Source organism: Acinonyx jubatus, chromosome A2, assembly GCF_027475565.1.
Source record: "Acinonyx jubatus isolate Ajub_Pintada_27869175 chromosome A2, VMU_Ajub_asm_v1.0, whole genome shotgun sequence".
In the NCBI taxonomy this organism is placed as follows: domain Eukaryota; kingdom Metazoa; phylum Chordata; class Mammalia; order Carnivora; family Felidae; genus Acinonyx; species Acinonyx jubatus.
The window spans coordinates 109,904,244-109,923,605 of NC_069383.1; the positions used below are offsets into that span (position 1 = coordinate 109,904,244).

The 19,362-nt window shown below is 50.3% G+C and overlaps 1 protein-coding gene across 1 annotated transcript in view; it reads left to right on the top strand.

Moving 5' to 3' along the window:
* Nucleotides 1-4,605: 4,605 nt before the first annotated feature.
* Nucleotides 4,606-19,362, top strand: part of RAB43 (RAB43, member RAS oncogene family) — a 30,184-nt gene continuing 15,427 nt past the window's right edge. The window contains exon 1 of the mRNA XM_027049821.2: nucleotides 4,606-4,960. Coding sequence (XP_026905622.1) covers nucleotides 4,757-4,960 — 204 coding nt within the window. The 5' untranslated portion in view covers nucleotides 4,606-4,756. The remainder of the gene's footprint in view (nucleotides 4,961-19,362) is intronic.

The window sequence follows — 19,362 nt, forward strand, 5'->3', positions numbered from 1 at the left end:
GGTTGGGGCTTTGGGGCCTCCGGGGGGGGGGCGGCCGGGACCAGACTCCACTCTGGGACCTAGGACCCAGCCCTAGCCTGGTCCGGGACAGGGGCTCAAGAGCCAACTTACTGGGGACTTTGAGTGAGTCCCTCTAGGCCCCTGGCCTCACTCTCCCTGTTTTCAAGCCCAAGACGTTGTCCCAGGGTCTGGCAGTCCCATGGTGCGGGCAGAGTGAAGAGAGGGCCCTCAGCACAGCCTCTGGGGGCCACGTGGTGGCCCGGCTCAGACCACCCAGTTAGGGGTTTTTCTTCCAAGGGCCACATGCGGGCTTGGGGCCGCCCTGCATTCAAGGACACGAGGGAATTCAAACAACAGGTATCTCTCACTGGAAAAGGTCACAGAAGAGACTGCGGTGTGGCCCCTCTGGAACGCCCAGGGCTCCAGGCCCACCTCCGTCATTCAGTCCGTGGAATTCACAGGTTTCGAACCTCTGGGACAGAGTCAGAAACAGGCATCGCTGTTCCTGTCCTTCAGTTTCCAAAGTCCCTCCCAGCTGGGATGTCCTGGTGGCTTCCCAGGATGCAGGCAGGACAGGAATTCGTGTCCCACGTCTGAGGAAACTGAGGCTGGGTAGAGAAGCACGTAGCACAGGTGTTACTGGCTGAGACGGACCCAACTCCAGATTTCTTCCTATCCTGAAGGCCCTGGCTACTTGTCTGCCAGGGGGCCCAAGGGGGAAGATCTGTGCATGTCTCCCACTCTAGGCCTGTAACAGCAGAGGAACTGGCTTGGCATGTGTGACCAATGGTGGGGATGTGATTCCCTTGGCCCAGTTCATTGCTCAGAGGCAAAGGAACCAGTCTCAGGAACCTTGATTTTGTTGACAAAATCTGTTTCATGGTTTGGCTTTGGCTCTGCCCAACATTTCCAGAGAGGCGATTTTGCATGGGTACATTTCCATAGACCTCCTTCCCCTTTGCTTATTCCTGGTTTTCCTGAGCAAAATGTCAATATTCCTCTTGTTTTGCTTTAAGATTCGACACACCAGCCCCACCCAGGCCTCAGACCGCCCTCCTTTTCCTGCATCACCCCCCCACCTCCCTGCACTCTGCCCCCTGACCCTTGTGCTCCTGCTCTTGAGCAATTTATAAACAAGGAGGAGATTAAAATCTTTCTCCTCTGGCCCTGGATACCTTGGGCTGCTATGAGAGGGCCAGGCCTGTCACAGAGAAGCAAAGGTGCTGGTTTTGATGCTGCACAGACTGCCCCGTTCCCACCCCCACCCCATCCTCTACTACTGTCCTCCTCCCAAAGCCCCAAGAGAGGATGGAGTAGGGGTGTGTCATCCTCTGCTCACAGGAACTGCGAAGTGGTGACAGCAGGAACCCATCTGGGTACATCAGACCTTCCCTCACTTCCCTCACTGGGCAGGCACCACTTAACTAATGAGCAGAGACAGGCCCCCTGGGAGATTTGTGGCAGCAGCCTGCCCCTTCAGCCATTTTCACATCACGTCCGTCTCCTTCATTTCTCCCCACCTCCCCCTGAAAATAAAAATGTGGCGGGAAGGTCTCCTGCAGGACTGAGCAGGGCAGAGTTCCTGCACAGGGTATTTTTTGCAAGCTTCAGAGCCTGGGTTTCCGCCTAAGCATGGTGAGGAGTGGCGAGCTCAAGGCTGATCCCACCAGTCCTTCCAGCAGGACCCTGGAGGATTCTGTGAAAACTGGAAGGTTGGAGGGTCTGGGAAACAGGGGAGGGGCTTCCTGGCAGGGGAACAGATGATTATGGAGGGGTGGACCTTGAAGGTGTGGGTGTTCCAGAGGGTCTGGGCTCATCACTGACGTTTGAGCAGGGGGAGTGACCTCATAAGAGCCCTTCCAGCAAGCCCATTTGGTGGTGGGGGACTGTGGGGACTAGAAGCTGGCAGGGGAGAAAGCCAGGGCAGTGCTGGGTGGGGCACTGAGCCGGGTGTGGGGGTAGCAGAGGGGGTGGGAGGGCAGCATGGAGTTGGTAGAGGTTGGCATAGGGGTGCTGAGAGCCAATTGCTCCCTTATTTCTAGGCAAAGCCTCAAGCGTGAAATGGGTACCATCAACGGAAGCAAGGGAGGCCTGGGGGTCATTTGACCAGTGTTTATAACATTTTGGGGTTTGGGGAGGGGGGGGAAGAGTGGGATGGCTGCCATTTTTTTGGCCACCAGGTGGGTTGAGGGCTGCCCCTGCGAGGGAGCCTTCCCAGTCCTCAGCCAGCACCAGCCCAGTCCTTGCTGCTCCGTTATATTCTAATAATGTGCACCAAGCACTCTTTACTAACGCAGGGTATCACGGTTGGTGTCTGGTCTTCTTTGTGGTGTTTTCTCGCCTTCGTGTATGTTGGGGACACATTTTTAGCACTAGCCTGGGCACTGACAAGTAAAACTCAAGATGGTATTGTTAGAGGCTGTATATTTTACCAAAGGTGACAGTGGAAAGAAAGATAAAGATGAAAAAGGAACGGAGGGAGGAACTAAGGAAGAGGGAAGATGGCATTTGTCTCTCTAACCACTGGGAGGAGTTCTGATCCATGCTGTGTGGGGGTTACAGTGCATGCTTCAGCATGTCAGCCAGGCTGGTGCCCCCCATGTGGCAACGGCATAGTTAAAACTCAGCATTCCCCCTGCCCCCCCACCCCAGCTGTAAGAATGTTAAATTCTTGACCTATTTTTTAAAATTTGGGATGTGCATCATTTCACATTTGGGGCATTAAGTGAGACATCATAAAACATTTCTAAATTTGAATTGCTCTGCTTCAAATGTGCATAATTCAACTTCAGATAAAATGGCACCGGGCTACTTAGAAACTTCCCACCAAAAAAGAGGAAATGCGGATATTTTTTAAACAGCTTTATTGAGGTGTAACTTAACACACCATCTTCCCCACCCATGGTAAGTGTAGTTTAAGGACTTTAATACATTTCCTGAGTCATGCAGCCCTCATCGCAACAGTCTAGTTTTAGAACCTTTCCATCACTCCACCAAAGCAAGTGGTGGCTGGGCCTTCTGGCAAAATCCATAGCAAGACCAACATGCCCCCACCCCACCCCAAACCAATTCCAGGCAAGGCAAATGAAAAGGCCAGTTCAGTTCATCGGCCACTCGTCCACCCCACCCTGCAACTGTTGACATTCTTCCTTCCTCTCCCGGTGCTTCCAGCAGCTAAGCCTTGGCTCAATCCAGCTCCTGGGCTCACCTTTCCCTTTCCTGTCTCCACCAGTGGCTGTGAGTAGCCACTCTGGGCTGGAGCAGATGTTATTTTCTAGAGTTCTAAGCTTTGACATGCCCCAGTTTCCCAGAGCCAACCCCAGCATGTGGAAGCCCTCCATCCCATATCCTTCTGTCTCCTTCCACCTCAGGATGGAGGCTATTTCCTGCCACTCCAGTCTGATGTAATAAAGCTGGGCTCCCAGAATTGCTTTTCCATGGCACTTTGGGGGTTCCTGTCTGGCACTGTTGGGTATTTACCATGGGAGTAGAGTTCACACTGTTCCAGAACAAATTGCTCCACCATCTCCATGGGTCTGCCTTTGCCTCCTCATCCAGTCTCTTCCCCACTTGGACAGTAAAGCTGGTCAGGGATCCTCAAGGTACTGGCCCTGGTGGACTTGCCCTCTGTGGTCTCCTTAAGCCATGGAAAAGCCCTCTTTCCTTTTCTACTGGGGAGGGTATGGATTTTTGTCTGCTTTGTGCACTGATAGGAACAAAGGCCCTAGAACAGTACCTGAACCATGGTAGGCATTAACCAAATTTATTGAACTAAGTACAATTGGAGGGCAAGAGTGTTCTCAGTTCCCTCCCATCTTGGTGGTCGGGAAGCCCTTTGGGGGGATAGGTCCCATTTGATCTATTTTAAGCTTCTTATGGACATTTGGGTTCCATTTCTCCAAGGACCCCTGGTTTATGGACCATCTTGACAGGAGCTGATCTGCCCTTCCATAGAGCTCCCCACAAACCTCCCATGTTCCTCTGCTCAGGCCAAGTGTTTGGTTCTTTTTGGCTGGGTCAGGCCCAAAGATCCTACCGTTGCCTGGAGCCTGTTCCTGACTGCTTATGCGAGCGGGCTGACCAGCGGGACGGCAGGGGGCGTGGCGAGTGCTGGGGGCGGTGCTGCGGGCGGAGTTAGGTTGTGGGAAGGCTTAGGGGCGGTGCTGAGGGGGGTTCGTCCACCCGCCTAGGGCCGCGGCGAGCGCGCAGTCGGGTTGGGGGCGGGGCCGACAGCGATGCTGGGGACGGAGTCTGGCTGGGGGCGCGGCCAAGAACGGCGCTGCGGGCGGAGTCTGGCCGGGGCGGGGCTGAGAGCGGAGTCTAATCGGGGGTGTGGCTGAGGGCGGAGTCTGTCCTGCAAAGTGCTGAGGTTGGAGTGGGGAGGGGGGGGCCCGATGTGCTGAGGCTAGAGTCGGGCCGGGGCCGTGCGGGGGGCGGAGCCTGGCCGCGGCAGGGCTGAGGCCGGACCTGAGGGCCGGACTGGCCGGGAGCTAGCAGAGGGCCGGCCGCGAGCTTTGCGGAGGAGGGATCGGGCGAGTCCCGGGCGGAGCCTAGGCCGGTGGGCTCCGGCCCGGCCGGGGGCGGGGCGGAAGGGCGGAGGGGCGGGGCCAGGGCGGGCCCGGGTTGGGGCCGGCAGTCGGCGGCGCCCCTTCTTCAGGTGTTGCGGTGGTTCCACGTCGCCTGGCGGTCCGTAGCTTCCGTGAGCCCGGGCTGCCCCCAGCGTCCGGAGCGCCGGCCCTTCGGCTCCCGCGCGGCCATGGCGGGGCCGGGCCCGGGCCAGGGGGACCCGGACGAGCAGTACGATTTCCTGTTCAAGCTGGTGCTGGTGGGCGACGCGAGCGTGGGCAAGACGTGCGTGGTGCAGCGCTTCAAGACGGGCGCCTTCTCCGAGCGTCAGGGCAGCACCATCGGCGTCGACTTCACCATGAAGACGCTGGAGGTCCAGGGCAAGCGGGTCAAGGTGGGAGGCCCGGCCTGGGGTCGCCGCGCGGGGGGTGGTTTGGCCTTCTCTGACTGCGGCGCGGCCGGGGCAACGACGGGCACTGGGGGTCGACCAGGGACCCCGGAAGGCGCGCTCCCCCAGCGGGGGCAGGGACTGGTTCAACCCCAGAGCGCAGCGAGCGCCCCGGATTGTTCTGAGGTTCTGACAAACCCCTTTCATTTCCCCTTACCCTTCCTCCTGTAGTAGCAGGCCTGGGCCTTAGGGTCTAGGTCAGGTTCAATTCTCAGAGCGCCGGCTTTGGGGTGTGTGTGTGCGGGTGTGGGTGTGTGTGTTTGGGGATAGTGTGGGGGAGGAGTCCCTGCCCTCCCGAGCTCACACCCTGGGGGCACTTTGCTCCAAAATAACTTCGCCGGTGGAAGGCAGCAGAGCGCCTCGGAGTGCGGGGTATAGAAGGGCCCATGGTTGGCCTGACCCTTCCCCACCGCGATCGAAGGCCCTAGCTCGGCCCCGGGCCGGGAGAACCCGGCCAGAAAACTACCCCTTCCCCCCTCCCTCCACGACTAGAAAGGATCAGGAAGTAGTTGCTTCTAGGACCGGAGGGCCAAAACTTTTTGTCAGAATTTCCGGCCTGGCCACGCCTCCCTGCAGTCTCTTTGTGGACCTGGTGGTGGAACTTTACTCGACTAGGGCCAGCACTGGGTCCCCTCCCCCATCTGGAGTTTGATAGAAACTGAAAAGTTCACAGATACCGGAAGGTGGGGGAGAGGACCAAACTTTGGCAATGGCTCTGAATAGAAACAGCAGGATGTAGTTGCCACAATGTCCTGGCGGTGGTTTGATAAATAATATTTGTGATTAATGAATCAGAGTTTTCTTAACCTGGGTGCCAGCTCTCCCTAATAGAGTTAGGAGATCGTGGCCAGGACAGAGCATTGTTTTTGCCCAGTAACTTTACTTAACTGAGCTGTGCAGAAATCTTTTCCATTCTTTCATGGTTTTGAATTCACATGATCTCCAGGACGGCTCTTAAGAGCACCGGGCAGGGGCGGCACAGGGCAAGTGTTTTCTCCTGTTATCTCTGTGTTTTCTAGAAGATGAGCCAGAGTACTGAAGTCCCTTGAGGCCTGATGCTCCGGTGCTTTGCGTCCCTGGGCTGCTGGAGCCCTGCTCATGTTTGCCTTTTGCCAGGGTACTTCGCTCTTTGTTTCTGCAGAATTGGGATAATTTGTGGGTGTTGCCTACCTCCTGTCTCTCCGTGGAGAAAAAGTAAGCCAACAAACTTTACATGACCGCAGTGCCCCTAGAATGGATGTGCCAGAGGAAGCAGAAACTCCCTACCTGAAGCGTTTGTTGTTTGTTTGTGTGTGGTTGTTGTTTTTAAACAGTCTTTTCGGTTTCTGTGTGTTTTGGTTTCTTTCGGAGAGCAGAAAAAAGGAGCAGCGTGTGGCAGGCAGCTTTGAGTCATTATTTGGGACCACCCCTTTGGAGCAGATGGTGAGGGAAAGGGCTGTAGGATGGGTGGGGTGTGTCTCTGGATGAGTCTGTGCCCTGTGATGATGCCACCAGCCACAGGGAAAGCGGAGTGCCTAAAATATAGGCATAAATAGCCGTGGTGTTCCTGTGAGCTGTCGGCCTTCTCCTGCACCCAAGTGTTTGTGGTGACTGGGTGCTGACGGTGGTCAAGGAGGGGGCAGGGTGTTCCTGTTTACCTGGTGTGATAACAGCCTGTGCCCCGGTGGAGTCCAGGGTGTACTGTGTACCCGGGCACGGTTATGCAATGCAGCGCGGGCAGTTTGTGATTTCTTTTCCTTATGGTCACCTCCGCATTCAGAACAGTATGGGGATGGTAAAACCCCTCGGTAGTTACGACGGCTGCCCTTCTTGAGAGTCTGTTGTGTGCCAGCTGTTTTACAGCTGTGTGTGTGTGTGTGTGTGTGTGTGTGTGTGTGTTTAATGTTTATTTATTTTGAGAGGGGGAGGGGGCAGCGAGAGAGGGAGAGAGAATCTCAAGCAGGCTTTGCGCTGTTAACGCAGAGCCTGACGTGGGGTTCCATCTCACGACTGTGAGATCCTGACCTGAGCCAAAATCAAGAGTCAGATGCTTGACTGCCTGAGCCACCCAGGCACCCCTACAGATGTGTCCTTATTAACCCTGTCTGGCATAGGACAGGCTTGCTCCAGGGCACACAGCAGGTAATGGTAGCAGTGGGAATTTTCTTCCACTGTTTCGGTCTCCACAGCACTGAGGTCTCTCCCCTTACACCAGACTGCTTCTTAGAATCTGATTGTTGGGAGTGGGAAAGTCTTTGGCAATTATTTATCTCTTCATTTTGTAGTCAGAGAAACCTGAGGCCCAGGATGCTAAAGAGGCTTTGAATTAAAACCGAGCAAAAAAACCACAAAAAACACAAAAAACTGTGAGCAGCAGTGGGTGGGGGACTTTTGGGGTTCCACTGACTCAGAAGGAGCAAGTCACTTTTGCTTTCTGAGTCTGTTTCCTCATCCATAAAACACCTCAGAGGTGTCTTTCCCCCCCCCCCCCTCAAAAAACCCACCAGGTTTATTAAAGTTTAATTTATGCTCCTTAAACATTTCCCATTTTAGGGGTGCTGTTCTGTGAATTTTGACAAACAGATACAGTCCCATAATCACCCCCACAATCACAATATAGAATACTTCCAGCGACCCAGAAAGTTCCCTTGTGTCCCTTTGTGTCAGTGTCCTCCCTTCACCCCAGCCCCTGGCAATCACCGATCTGTTTTCTGCCCCTATAGTTTCAGCAATGTGATTTTAACTGGAACCTTTGGTGAGCCAGATTTTATTGTTATTGTTCCTGCAGAAAGTGTGTCCGTATCAGGGATTTAGTTTAAAACCTTTCCAGGGGCTGTTGGGGTTCCAACAAGCATCCAACATGATCTCCCAAACCTCCTCTCCATGTGCCACAGGCTTTTGTTTACCTGGTGTGAGCTCCAACAACCCAGAGATAGATCACCGGTGTTTTTCCAGCCCCTCTGAACACCAGTGCTAGGCAGGGCGGGTGGGGTGGGGTACTGCTGCAGGGGTGAAGGGGGAAGGCCGAGGGGCTACAGGTTCTGGCTTCTCACCCAGCCAGAGTAATACTCCTTTTATCCACTTCTGTATTGAGGGTCCACTTGTTTCTATTTGACTGAAAAGTTCTGCTAAAAACTGTTTGAAATGTCACAGATCTAATCAAACTTCCTTATTTCTATAGTCACTTCCTGTTGCAACCACAATAACATCCAGACTCCTTACCTGAGGAGGTGGGCCCCCGTCTACCTGGGCTGATTTCATGTCCCTCCCTCTGTCCCTCACTTGCTGCTGTCTAGCCTCGCTAGCCCTTTCTGCCTTGGGGTCTTTGTATCTGTCCCCCTGCCTATCACACCGTGTTCCTATATCCCCCTGCTGCTTCGTTATTTGGCTCCCACTGCAAATGCCTTCTCTTCAGAGAGAGGCCTTCCCTGACCTTCTAGACCCTCTCTCCCATTACAGTATAAGTTCATAGCACTTATTAGGACTTGAAATTACCTCGTTTGTTAGTCCCCTCCTGTACGATGTGTATCAGCTCCTTGAATTGCAGGGATCTAGTCTGCCTTATGGGCCTATGAGTCCCTAGCACATTGTTAAGACACATGATGTGCAGTACATGTTTGTGCATTGATTTTTATTAATAGAGGGGAAGCTGAGGCCAAAATAAATGAAGTGACCAGCGTGTCCAAGGCTACACACAAGTCGGTGGCAAAACCAGGACTTGAGCCCAGGGTCTGCCTGGGTCCCAAGCCTAGTGCTTGTTTTCATACTCAACACCTCCCTGCCTCCCCCGCCCGCCCCCCATCTGAGTCCCTCTGAGTTCATAATAATGACCCTCAGAGTCTGCAAGTTAATGAATCTAGTAAAAATGCAGTTGCAGCCACCGCACTTTGAGACAAGAATGTGGACTTGGGCATTTCATAGATTTTTCAGGAATAAGGGTTGAAGCCTCAGTGAGTTCCAGCATGTTTGTCCACTAACAGAACATCTAGCCAGGCTTGAACAGCCCACATAGCCTGCTGTGCTGGTTAGAAAGGCACCTTATGGGGTGACAGGTTCCTGTGTCCAACCTCATGGGGATTCCTGAGGCTCTGGGTATGCAGGTTGAACTTCAAGAGTGAACCTGGGGGGCGCCATCTTGCACACCGTGCAGTCTCTGAAAGAGAGCACTGGCTTAGGAGTCTGAAGGTCTGAATCTTCCATCCAGCTCTGGCACAACCGTGGCGAATTCCTTTTCCCTTCTTGGAGCCCATGGCTTGCTTCCTCATTTTTGAGTTGGGACTAATGATCTTTGCCTGCTTCTTAGGGCTGTTGGAAAACTATGGACATACTTAAAATAGTGTAAAAATTCCCCTTACATATTTTTGAATGGATGATCCATCCACGTGGTCCAGAATTTCAAAATTTCGAAGACATAAAAGGGCATACAGTTAAAAAAAAAAAAAATCTCCCTTTGACCCCCAACTCCGCGGTGCCCTCTAAGAAGAGACAACCAGTGTTACTCATTTCTGGTCTATCCTGAAAGTGGCGTTGCGGATAAAATCAAGGAATTGCAAATATAAGGACTTACATTATTATTGCTGTTGTTACCATTTTTCCTCCTCAGAGCAGACAGGTGATTTCTTAACTCGCCCCTCCTCCACCCCTCACTCCCCGCCCCGCCCACCTCACTGTCCCCCAGGAAATCTCAGCCGGTTCTAAATCCTTAAAACATTCTGACCGCTCCTCTACTCTCTCTTATCTGGGACAATACAAAGGCCTGTTATGTAAACTCGTCTTGCAGATCGCTGGGGACACAGGCCTCAAGTCCACACACAGAGGTTAGCCTTGTCGAATTGTACCCCCTTTATTCAGCTCTCTGTCGGGTTCACTCTCCCCTTGTTGGGGAGGTTGCCAGATCTCTCCTTCACAGAGGTAAAGTTTATGCCCTTGGGCCTGGGCCTCCAGATTTCAGGACCTTGGGCCTTGGCTCTCAAGCTTCCCCGGGCCCTACAAGTAATCTTTGTTTTTGTAGCCTGGCACTTTCAAAAGAGGGGGCAGGGGCAGGGAAATAGGCATTGCCTTCTTTTAAAGTTTGCATCCTCGGTCCTTCCAATCGGGATTTTGTGGTTCAGATCAGGTGCTTTTCCTACTTGGATCATATTGGTTGGACTTTTTCAGTTTTGATCAGAAATAGCAAAAGGACTGTTAGATAAGAAAGAAGTACTGGGTCATGCTGGTTGTCCGAGGAAATCTGTTCTTGATGCCAATGACAGCTATCCCTGTTGCAAAATAAACCTTGCCTCCTGAGGTTTCTGACCCTCCTGAGGCAGCACGTGTAGCGGAAAGACCGTGGAACGAGCTCCAGGAGCAGACCCACGCTGCTCCTTAAGATTTACCACCTTAAAATCTTGGCTTTGCCACGTAGCCCTTTAGGCGTGTGATGTCACCTCCTCTTACCAGCTTCACCCTCAAACCCTGCAAACCCCTTCGCTTTAGGGACCTGGCTTACTGCAGATCATCAGTAAATGGATGCTGATGTTGGTATGGAAATCACCTGGGAGAGAGAGAGAGAGCGAGTGATGTGGCGAGTCAGGAAGCTTGGGTGCGCAGCGGACCTTACACAAGTCATTTCACTGATCTGTTACCCTGTCAGTGAATGCAGGAAGGATCCTTGTCTTACCTACCCATATGGGGTTTCCCCGTGGCCACCCTGTGAGAGAGACCCTCATCTTACAGAGCAGGACATGGAGGCCTTTGGGTGACAGATCTGAACAGAACTGAGCCTTCTGGCTCCTGGTGCTTCTGCTCACTGTTGGCCATGCCCTCCCCTGCCCCCCGCCCGGTAGTATCCGCACCAACACCACACACACGCAGAAAGGTTGGGGAGGAATGAGTTCAATATCTGGGCTGTCATATATCACTTGCATTTCACACTCTTTGTGTGTTTTGATTAGCAGTACCAAAGCAGCATCCTGATGCCAGGTGCTTGTTACACAAATCCTTGTTAATTCAGATGAATTGGGTGAAGTGGTGCATTTGGCTGGTACGAACAAAAGAAAAAGCCCATCTTCTAGAATGGCTTACAAAATGCTGTCCTGTTGAACACATAGCGACAGAACCCAAGCAAGGACTGTGAGAGGATGCCTCCAGCCCGCTGGGAGGGATTAGTAAGTGAAGACCATTTCTCATTAGCAGCTCCTGTATGTACACCATGACACACATGGACTTCTCTGATCTGACTTGCTCTACTGTGCCTCGTAAGCCTCTGTTTCCCAGATTGGAAAGAGGCGAATTTAACCCGAGATGAGGTGTGTGAGCATTGGCGGTTCTTAGAAGTTTTCTCACCTATTCGTCAACGTTTGAGGTGACACCATCCCAAATTTGGAGCGTGACTAAGGAGCGATGTGCCTGATTTGTAAAAAATAGCAACCCCAGAACCTGATGTGTCCACGGGTGCTGCGCCTTTCAAAAGAGTCTCCTTGAAAAATTGTACACGTATTTCCCAGATGTTTAACCAGCTGCGATGATCCTTATTCAAATTCTTCAGAATGTACAGATCTTTTTTTTTTAAAGTTTATTTATTTATTTTGAGAGAGAGAGAGAACAAGTGAGAGAGGGAGAGAGAGAGAGAATCCCAGTCTCCTCACTGCCAGCACAGAGCCTGATGTGGGACTCAAACTCATGAACCATGAGATCATGGCCTGAGCCAAAATCAAAGAGTGGGACGCTTAACCGACTGAGCCATCCAGGCACCCTGCAGCTCTTACTTTTGGCAGGACTTTCAGGGATGTATTTGAACACCTGCCATAGTGTTAAGCAGTTCTTCGGTCCAAAATGAGGTCTGACTATAAAATCGCAAATCTGGTGTACTGCAGGCCAGGGGGCTTGCCCAAGTGCCCTGATGGCAACTGCAGTGTGTGTTGGGCAGTGACAGGTCATTGGAGTGTGTCCCGTCTTGAGGCAACTGCTTTTTAAAGGGATGCCATTCATCCTTTTTTTTTTTTAAGTTTATTTATTTTGAGAGAGAGCACGTGCACATGAGCAGGGGAGAGGCAGAGAGAGAGAATCCCGAGCCCGATGTAGGGCTCTATCCCACAAATTGTGGGATCTTGAGCGGAGTCGAAATCAAGAATCAGACGCTTAGCCAACTGAGCCACCCAGGTGCCCCGGGGATGCTGTGCATCTTGATGTGAGAGGCACACAGCTGATGGTTAGTGGGTTACGGTAGCTGATGGTGAGGATGTTGGACCATTTCACTGAAAAAAAATTTTCTTATAATTTCAAGCCAGGTAATCCCCACTCCTGCCATTTTCATGTCTGAGAAGGGTAAAAATCCAATCGTTTTTAAAATTAAAAATATTCCGTTTACATTTTCTAATGAAAAACTTTGATTTTTTAAAATTTATTTAACTTGTTTTTTTATTCTTGGGTTTTAACTCTCTAATGGATACACAAACAGTAGGTGATTTCGTGATGAAAAAGTGGATCAAAGCCGTCAGAATAAACTTCAGTTCGCTAGCTCTGAATTGTGCATATCTGCCATGTTTACGGGATAGATGAATTACATAGAAAAAGATCAATTTTATAAAATACATGAACATTCTTTGAAATACATAGGAAAGAGTCTATTTTATTATTGAAACCACAAGGTAAATTAAATACCTCTGTGTGCACTCTGACTCTAGGGTTTTCTTTGGGTTATTTTCCCCAGAATAAGCCCTTGATATGTGCTGACTGAATGAACGAGCAAGTAGTGAGAGGGAGGGAAGGGTAGAGAAGGAGGGAGAAGGGAGAGCCTTCTAAGCGGGAAAGGGTGACGGTGGGGCTCTGCTTGAAGAGTGGGGTTCACGCATCAGCTGAAGGGCTCCTGGCCAGGGAGGTGAGTTAAATGGCTGATGGAAGCAGGAGACCTTACGGGGAACTCCATGTTTTGTTTTGTTTGATTTTATGACTTTTGAGAAATAGTACCACCACAGCACAAGTTGATGGGGAAAGTTTTATAGACTAGTTTGCTAAAAGGCCTGATCTCTTGGGACACCTTGGTGGCTCAGTCGGTTAAGTGTCTGACTTCGGCTCAGGTCATGATCTCGCGGTTCGTGAGTTCGAGTCCTGCGTCGGGCTCTGTGCTGACAGTACGGAGCCTGGAGCCTGCTTCAGATTCTGTGTCTCCCTCCCTCCCTCCCTCTCTCTCTCTCTCTCTCTCCCCCCCCACCCCCCACTTGTACTCTGTCTCTCTCTCAAAAATAAATAAACACTAAAAAAAGTTAAAAAAACAAAAAACAAAGCCTGATCTCTTAAAATTTAATTGGCAAAGTTGGGCTAATTTGATGCAAAATGGTCACACAGTTGGTACTTTCAAGCCTAACATGAAAAACTCATTAAGTATTAAAAGGACTCCAAGCTGTAGAATTCCCACTAGATTCTTCTTTTTACCAGTCAGGGTTTCCCCTGCCTCTGAGCAGGAGCGTGGTAATGGATGAAAGGCCGTGGCTATTAAGATGCTTTGGGGGCAGTTTGCTCTGCGTGTGTGCACATGTGTGTAAACGTCAACAGATTGTTATTTTGCTTTACATGAGTTGGCCTTACTGGACTAGCTTGTCTAAAGTAGCGTTCTACCAAGTTCCTTTAAAAAAAGAATCTTTATTGGGGTGCCTGGGTGGCTCTGTCAGTTCAGCCTCTGACTCTTGATTTCAGCTCAGGTCTTGATCTCAGGGTCATGAGTTCAAGCCCTGCGTTGGCCTCCACCCTGGGTGTAGAGTCTACTTAAAAAAAAAAAATTCTTGGGGGGAACCTGGGTGGCTCAGTCGGTTAAGCATCTGACTTCGGCTCAGGTCATGATCTCACGGTTCCTGAGTTTGAGCCCCACAGCTGTGCTGACAGCTTGGAGCCTGGAGCCTGATTCTGTGTCTCCTTCTCTCTCCACCCCTCCCCTGCTTACACTCTGTCTCTCTTTCTCTCAAAAATAAATAAACATTAAAAAAAAACCTTGGGGTGCCTGGGTGGCTCAGTTGGTTAAGCGTCTGACTCTCTGGTTCAGCTCAGGTCACGATCTCACGGTTTCATGAGTTCGAGCCCTGCATCGGGCTCTTTGCTGACAGTGCAGAGCCTGCTTGAGATTCTCTTTCTCCCTTTCTCTCTCTGCCCCTCCTCTGCTCACATTGTCTCTGTCTCTCTCAAAATAAATAAATAAACTTAAAAAAAAAATTGAAAAAAGTCTTTACTGAGATACAATCCATATCCCGTAGAACTCCCGCATTGAAAGTGTTCAGTTCAGGGTGGTGATGGCGTGTACTCACAGAGTTGTATAACTGTCAGCACACTTAATTGCCAGGTATTTTCATCGCCCCAAGAGACACCTTCTACCTGTTAGCAGTCGCTCTTGTTGCTGCCTCCCCGTGCCCCTAGCAACCACCTGTCTACTTTCTGCCTCTATAGATTGCCTGTTCTGGACATTCTGTGTAAGTGGAACTCACAATGTGGCGGGTATTCCCGCATCTAGCTTCTTTCGCTGAGCATAATGTTTTCGCGGTCTGCGTTCCTTTATATCCTTTACTTGCCTTACTTTTTTTTTTTCTTCCTACCACTTACCACCATCCCACATCACACGCTTTCTTGTTCGTTCCCGGGCCCGGGAGGGAATGTGAGCTCTGCTGTGTCTCTATTCCACTGCCCCCTCTCTGTTGTTGAACGAACTGGATGAAGCCTTCTGCCCTCACTGTTCAGTGACTGCCTTTTTCCACGTCACGGAGTACGTCTTTGCCTTTGGCGGATCCAGTATTTGTCTGTCTCCCATGCTACCCTCTAGTAATTGGGAAATCCATATATCCTATTTCTACTTATCTTGTTAAATGTTAAATGCGTATTCAAACTTATATTTTTCTACCTGCGGTCTAGAATCAGCATTTATTTCTTTGACCCTAAGAGTACAAGAACCTGGCACATTCTCCCTATGTGTTTATTGCCTCCTCATCCCCAATTTCCACGTTGAAATCATCTAAAACTTGCGTGTCAGATCATTGTTGATTTTTTTTTTTTGGCATTATGCATTAGATAGAAACAGTATGAAAATTCCTATATTTCTGAAGGCCTAGGAATTTTTTAAAATGTGTCTCATAAGCTCCTTCTTGTCATTTTCCCTGTACTCTCCTCCAGAGCTTGCATGGGACAGGAGCTGGAACTTAGGGTCTCTTCTCCACATCGCTTGCCTTCTCCTCCACCTTAACTGCGTTGTGTTCTGTTGTGCTGTATTCTGGACAAAACCTGGGCTCCACCTTCTGGCACAACGATTTCCTTTTGAACTGTATCTGTTCTGATCATTCATCTCTCGGTTTCTTTATTTTGACAAATACGATTTTCGTTCCCAAGATCTCTAGCTGGTTTTTTTCATATCCGTACTACCTTCATTCTGAGGTTGTTATTAATACTCTCATTTTCCCTGACTTTTTACTGTGACAACTTTCAAGCATAACAGAAAGGGTGAAAGAACACAGTAAACCGCGAAACTGTCCTCCACCTGGATTCAGCCACTGTTCGTATTTTGCTGTGTGCCTTATCTTTCTGTATACGTAATATAATTTTTTTTTTAGTTTATTTATCTATTTGGAGAGAGGGCGAGCGCACCAGCAGGGGGAGGGGCAGAGACAAAGAGAGGGAGAGAGAATCCCAAGCAGGCTCCACACTGTCACCACAGAGCCCAGTGTGAGGCTTGAACTCACGAACTGTGAGATCATGACCTGAGTCGAAATCAAGAGTTGGGTGCTTAACCTACTGAGCCACCTAGGCATCCCTCTTCCTAATGACTTTCTTTTTATTTATTTATTTATGTTTGTTTGTTTGTTTAAATTTACATCCAAATTAGTTAGCATTTAGTGCAACAATGATTTCAGGAATAGATTCCTTAGTGACCCTTACCCACTTAGCCCATCCCCCCACCCCCTCCCACAACGCCTCCAGTAACCCTCAGTTTGTTCTCCATATTCATGAGTCTCTTCTGTTTTGTCCCTCTCCCTGGTTTTATATTATTTTTGTTTCCCTTCTCTTATGTTGATCTGTTTTGTCTCTAAAGTCCTCATAGGAGTGAAGTCATAGGATATTTGTCTTTCTCTGACTAATTTCACTTAGCATAATACCCTCTAGTTCCATCCACGTAGTTGCAAATGGCAAGATTTCATTCTTTTTGATTGCCGAGTGATACTCCATTGTAGATATATACCACATCTTCTTTATCCATTCATCCGTCAATGGACATTTGGGCTCTTTCCATACTTTGGCTATTGTTGATGGTGCTGTTATAAACATGGGGGTGCATGTGTCCCTTCGAAACAGCACACCTGTATCCCTTGGATAAATACCTAGTAGTGCAATCGTAGGGATTATGGCTTTCTTAATAACATTGCTTTCTCTAGCTTATTTTATTGTAAGAATATAATATATAGTACATATAACATATAAAACGCATGCTAATTGACTGTTTATGTTATCTACAAGTCTTCCAGTCAACAGTTAAGCTATTAGTAGATACATTTTTGAGAGTCCAAAGTTGCCCCCAGATTTTCAACTGCCCAGGGGGTTGGCGCATCTAACCCCCACATTGTTCAAGGGTCAATTGTGTTTCTATAATAGCTTCTACTGTCTAGCCGATTTTTAAGCTTTTCCAACTTTTCTCCCAAATGTCTTTTATAGTGTGTTTCCTCTTTGAACCAGAGTCTAGTACAGGCTTGGTCCAGAACAACACCTTGCTACCTTTTTTTTTTTTAATGACTTTTTTTTTTTTTCAATGATAACTGATTTTTTTTTTTCTTTTTTAAGATTTACTCCCTGGATTTGTCTTGTGGTTTCCTTGGGGTTTGGACTTGTCCCTTTGTCTCCTGTATTTCCTGTAAACTGGAGATTGGGTTAGAGGCTCACTTTGGCTCGGGTGGGATGGTTTGGGCAAGAATGAATCATAGGTAATGTTGTGTGCTGCCCATTTGCACCACGGCAGGCAGTACCGGGTGCCAGGTTATCCCCTGGTACTGATGCCTTCTTTGATCACTTGGTGAGGGGAGTGTCTGCCAGATTTCTCTGTTCATGTTTATTGTTAAAAGATTCCTTTTTGCTCTTAGCTTGTTTCTTGGGGGATCACTTCAGAGCCATGGCCTTGACCTGGCCTTTTCTGCCAGGAGCAGCAGACAGGATGAAATGGGATTGAAAGGGAGAAATGCCTAACCTTTAGAAGGTACTCTGCCCGGCTTAATTACAGTTGTTGGTAGAATTTACCGTCTGACACCCTGAGACACCAACTGCATATTGGGGAGATCATTAAATGGAGACTCATTCATGGGTTATCCATCCATTCTGTAACTACCCCCTCTTTCCCCAGGCACCGTTCTAAGCTCTGAAGAGAAAAAAAGGGGAATAAGAGACAGTTCCTGTTCTTTAGGAGCTCACATCTGGTTGGGGCAACAGATATGTAAACATAGCTAGCGTGCAGTACTGTGAATGTTGCTGCCCAGTTTCTGAACCCAGAATTGGAGCATATGGCCTGACAAGTAAGTATGTGTGTATTTATTGTGGCCACAAGATCGAATATGGAAAATTAGGACCGGGACGCCTGGGTGGTCCAGTCGGTTGAGGCTCTGACTTCAGCTCAGGTCATGGTCCCCCGGTTCGTGAGTTCGAGCCCCACATTGGGCTCGCTGCTGTCAGCGCAGAGCCCTCTTCAGATCCTTTGTCCCCCTCTCTCTGACCCTCCCCTGCTAGCGCTCCCCCCAAAATAAATACATATTTAAAAAAAGAAGAAGAAGAAAAGAAAATTAGGACTGTTCCCACAAAGCAGGGCCCTGTGGTTGCCATGGCTGTCCTAGGGGTGTTGGCTGAGTGCCATAGGGCCACAGAGGAGGCAGCAGTCTGCTCTCCCCAGGGTTGCAGAGGCAGGGAGTTTCGAGCTTAGGTAGGCCCTGGAAGATAAGTCAGTGTCCCATTGAGGAAAGAGAGAAGGGGCTTTGCTACCAGAGCCACATATGCACAAAGCCATGGAGGTGTGGGAGAGGAAGTGTGGGTGTTCATCCAAGTCCAAAGTGGCTGGAGTGTGTTGGGGTGGGGGCAGGGATGAGCGTAAGGAGGGGGCTCAAGACCAGACTTCTGAACATAGAAGGCACGTCAACGGTGTCCTGAGGGCTATGGGAAGCGTTCTCTGGAAGACCCACTGTTTGTCCCTCAGGGTTGATGCGGGCGGGAGGCACGATCAGTTGTGGCTGAGTGGAGGGGCGCCCAAGGGGTCAAGGCCGAGCAGGTATCCCTGCTTGGTGCACTCTCCATTAACCCTAGTGGCAGGGCACTGGAGGGACACCTTGAGGGAAGGCAGAGCTCAGTTTGGGACGTATGGCATACGACCCTTCTGTGGGCTGGGTCCTTACTGCTGAGGAAGTTTGGAAAAAGAGAAGCCAGTGGGCTTAAGGGAATTACTGTCGAGGCAGTGAGGGCTCTACCAGACCGTTTACCCAGAGAGTCTGAGCTTGTGGCTGTGGCTTTAGGAATGCTGCCGTTGCTTGTTCTCGGCCTTTCCTGGGAGGCATGGGTTGTTGCCACAAGGAGCCAGCAGCCCACCCTGTTTGTTATGGGCTCTTCCTGGCCTAGCAGGGGACTGCCTGATCACTGAATCAGGTGGGGGGGGGGGGCCTCCTGGCGCCCTGCTTGGGCCAGGTCCTTCTCTGTTTCCCCGCAGCACCTCAAAGGGCCTGTGAGTGCAGTTTGGTGGCAGCAGGGAAGGGGGACGGCTGGGGGGAAGGGCTTGGGTTGTGCTGGATGGTCTCCGCTTCCCTGTGAGAAGGAGGAGGGGCGTCCCTGGGGAGCCAGTGGCCCTTTGCTAGCGACCGAGGCAGGACTCATTGGTCAGAGGCTCTGGTCTTTTTCCCACGTCGTGCCTTTTCCCCATGCAGACTGTTCAGGAAGGGGTTTGACTGATTCCTGCAGGAGGTATGAATCATCAGTGAGGTTTCTTGGAAGAAAGAAAACAAAACAAAACCAAACAAAGCATTTAAGGTTTGTGGAGGAGCCATACACAGTAAAGGTCATGGGGTTTTAGAATCAGACCAGGCTCTTCTGCCAACGGCTTCCCTGTGACCCTTCGACCCCTGGTGTAGAAAGTCATAAACCTTCTAGAGCTGTCGTGAGGATGAGATGGACTGGCAGATGTGAGCAGTAACACTGGTGGTGCCTGATGTTCTCGAAGCACGTTAGAACCCCTCCTGCGCCCCGTGCCCCCCGCAGCCCTGCAGAGCAGGGCTGGTCGCTGCTCCTCCCAAGATCCTGGTGAGGAAATACCGACTCCAGGAAGCTACTGAACCATCCTTGGCCCCTCGGCGGATGGAGAACGGGAACCCGAGAGTCCTGATGGCTCTTTGACCTCA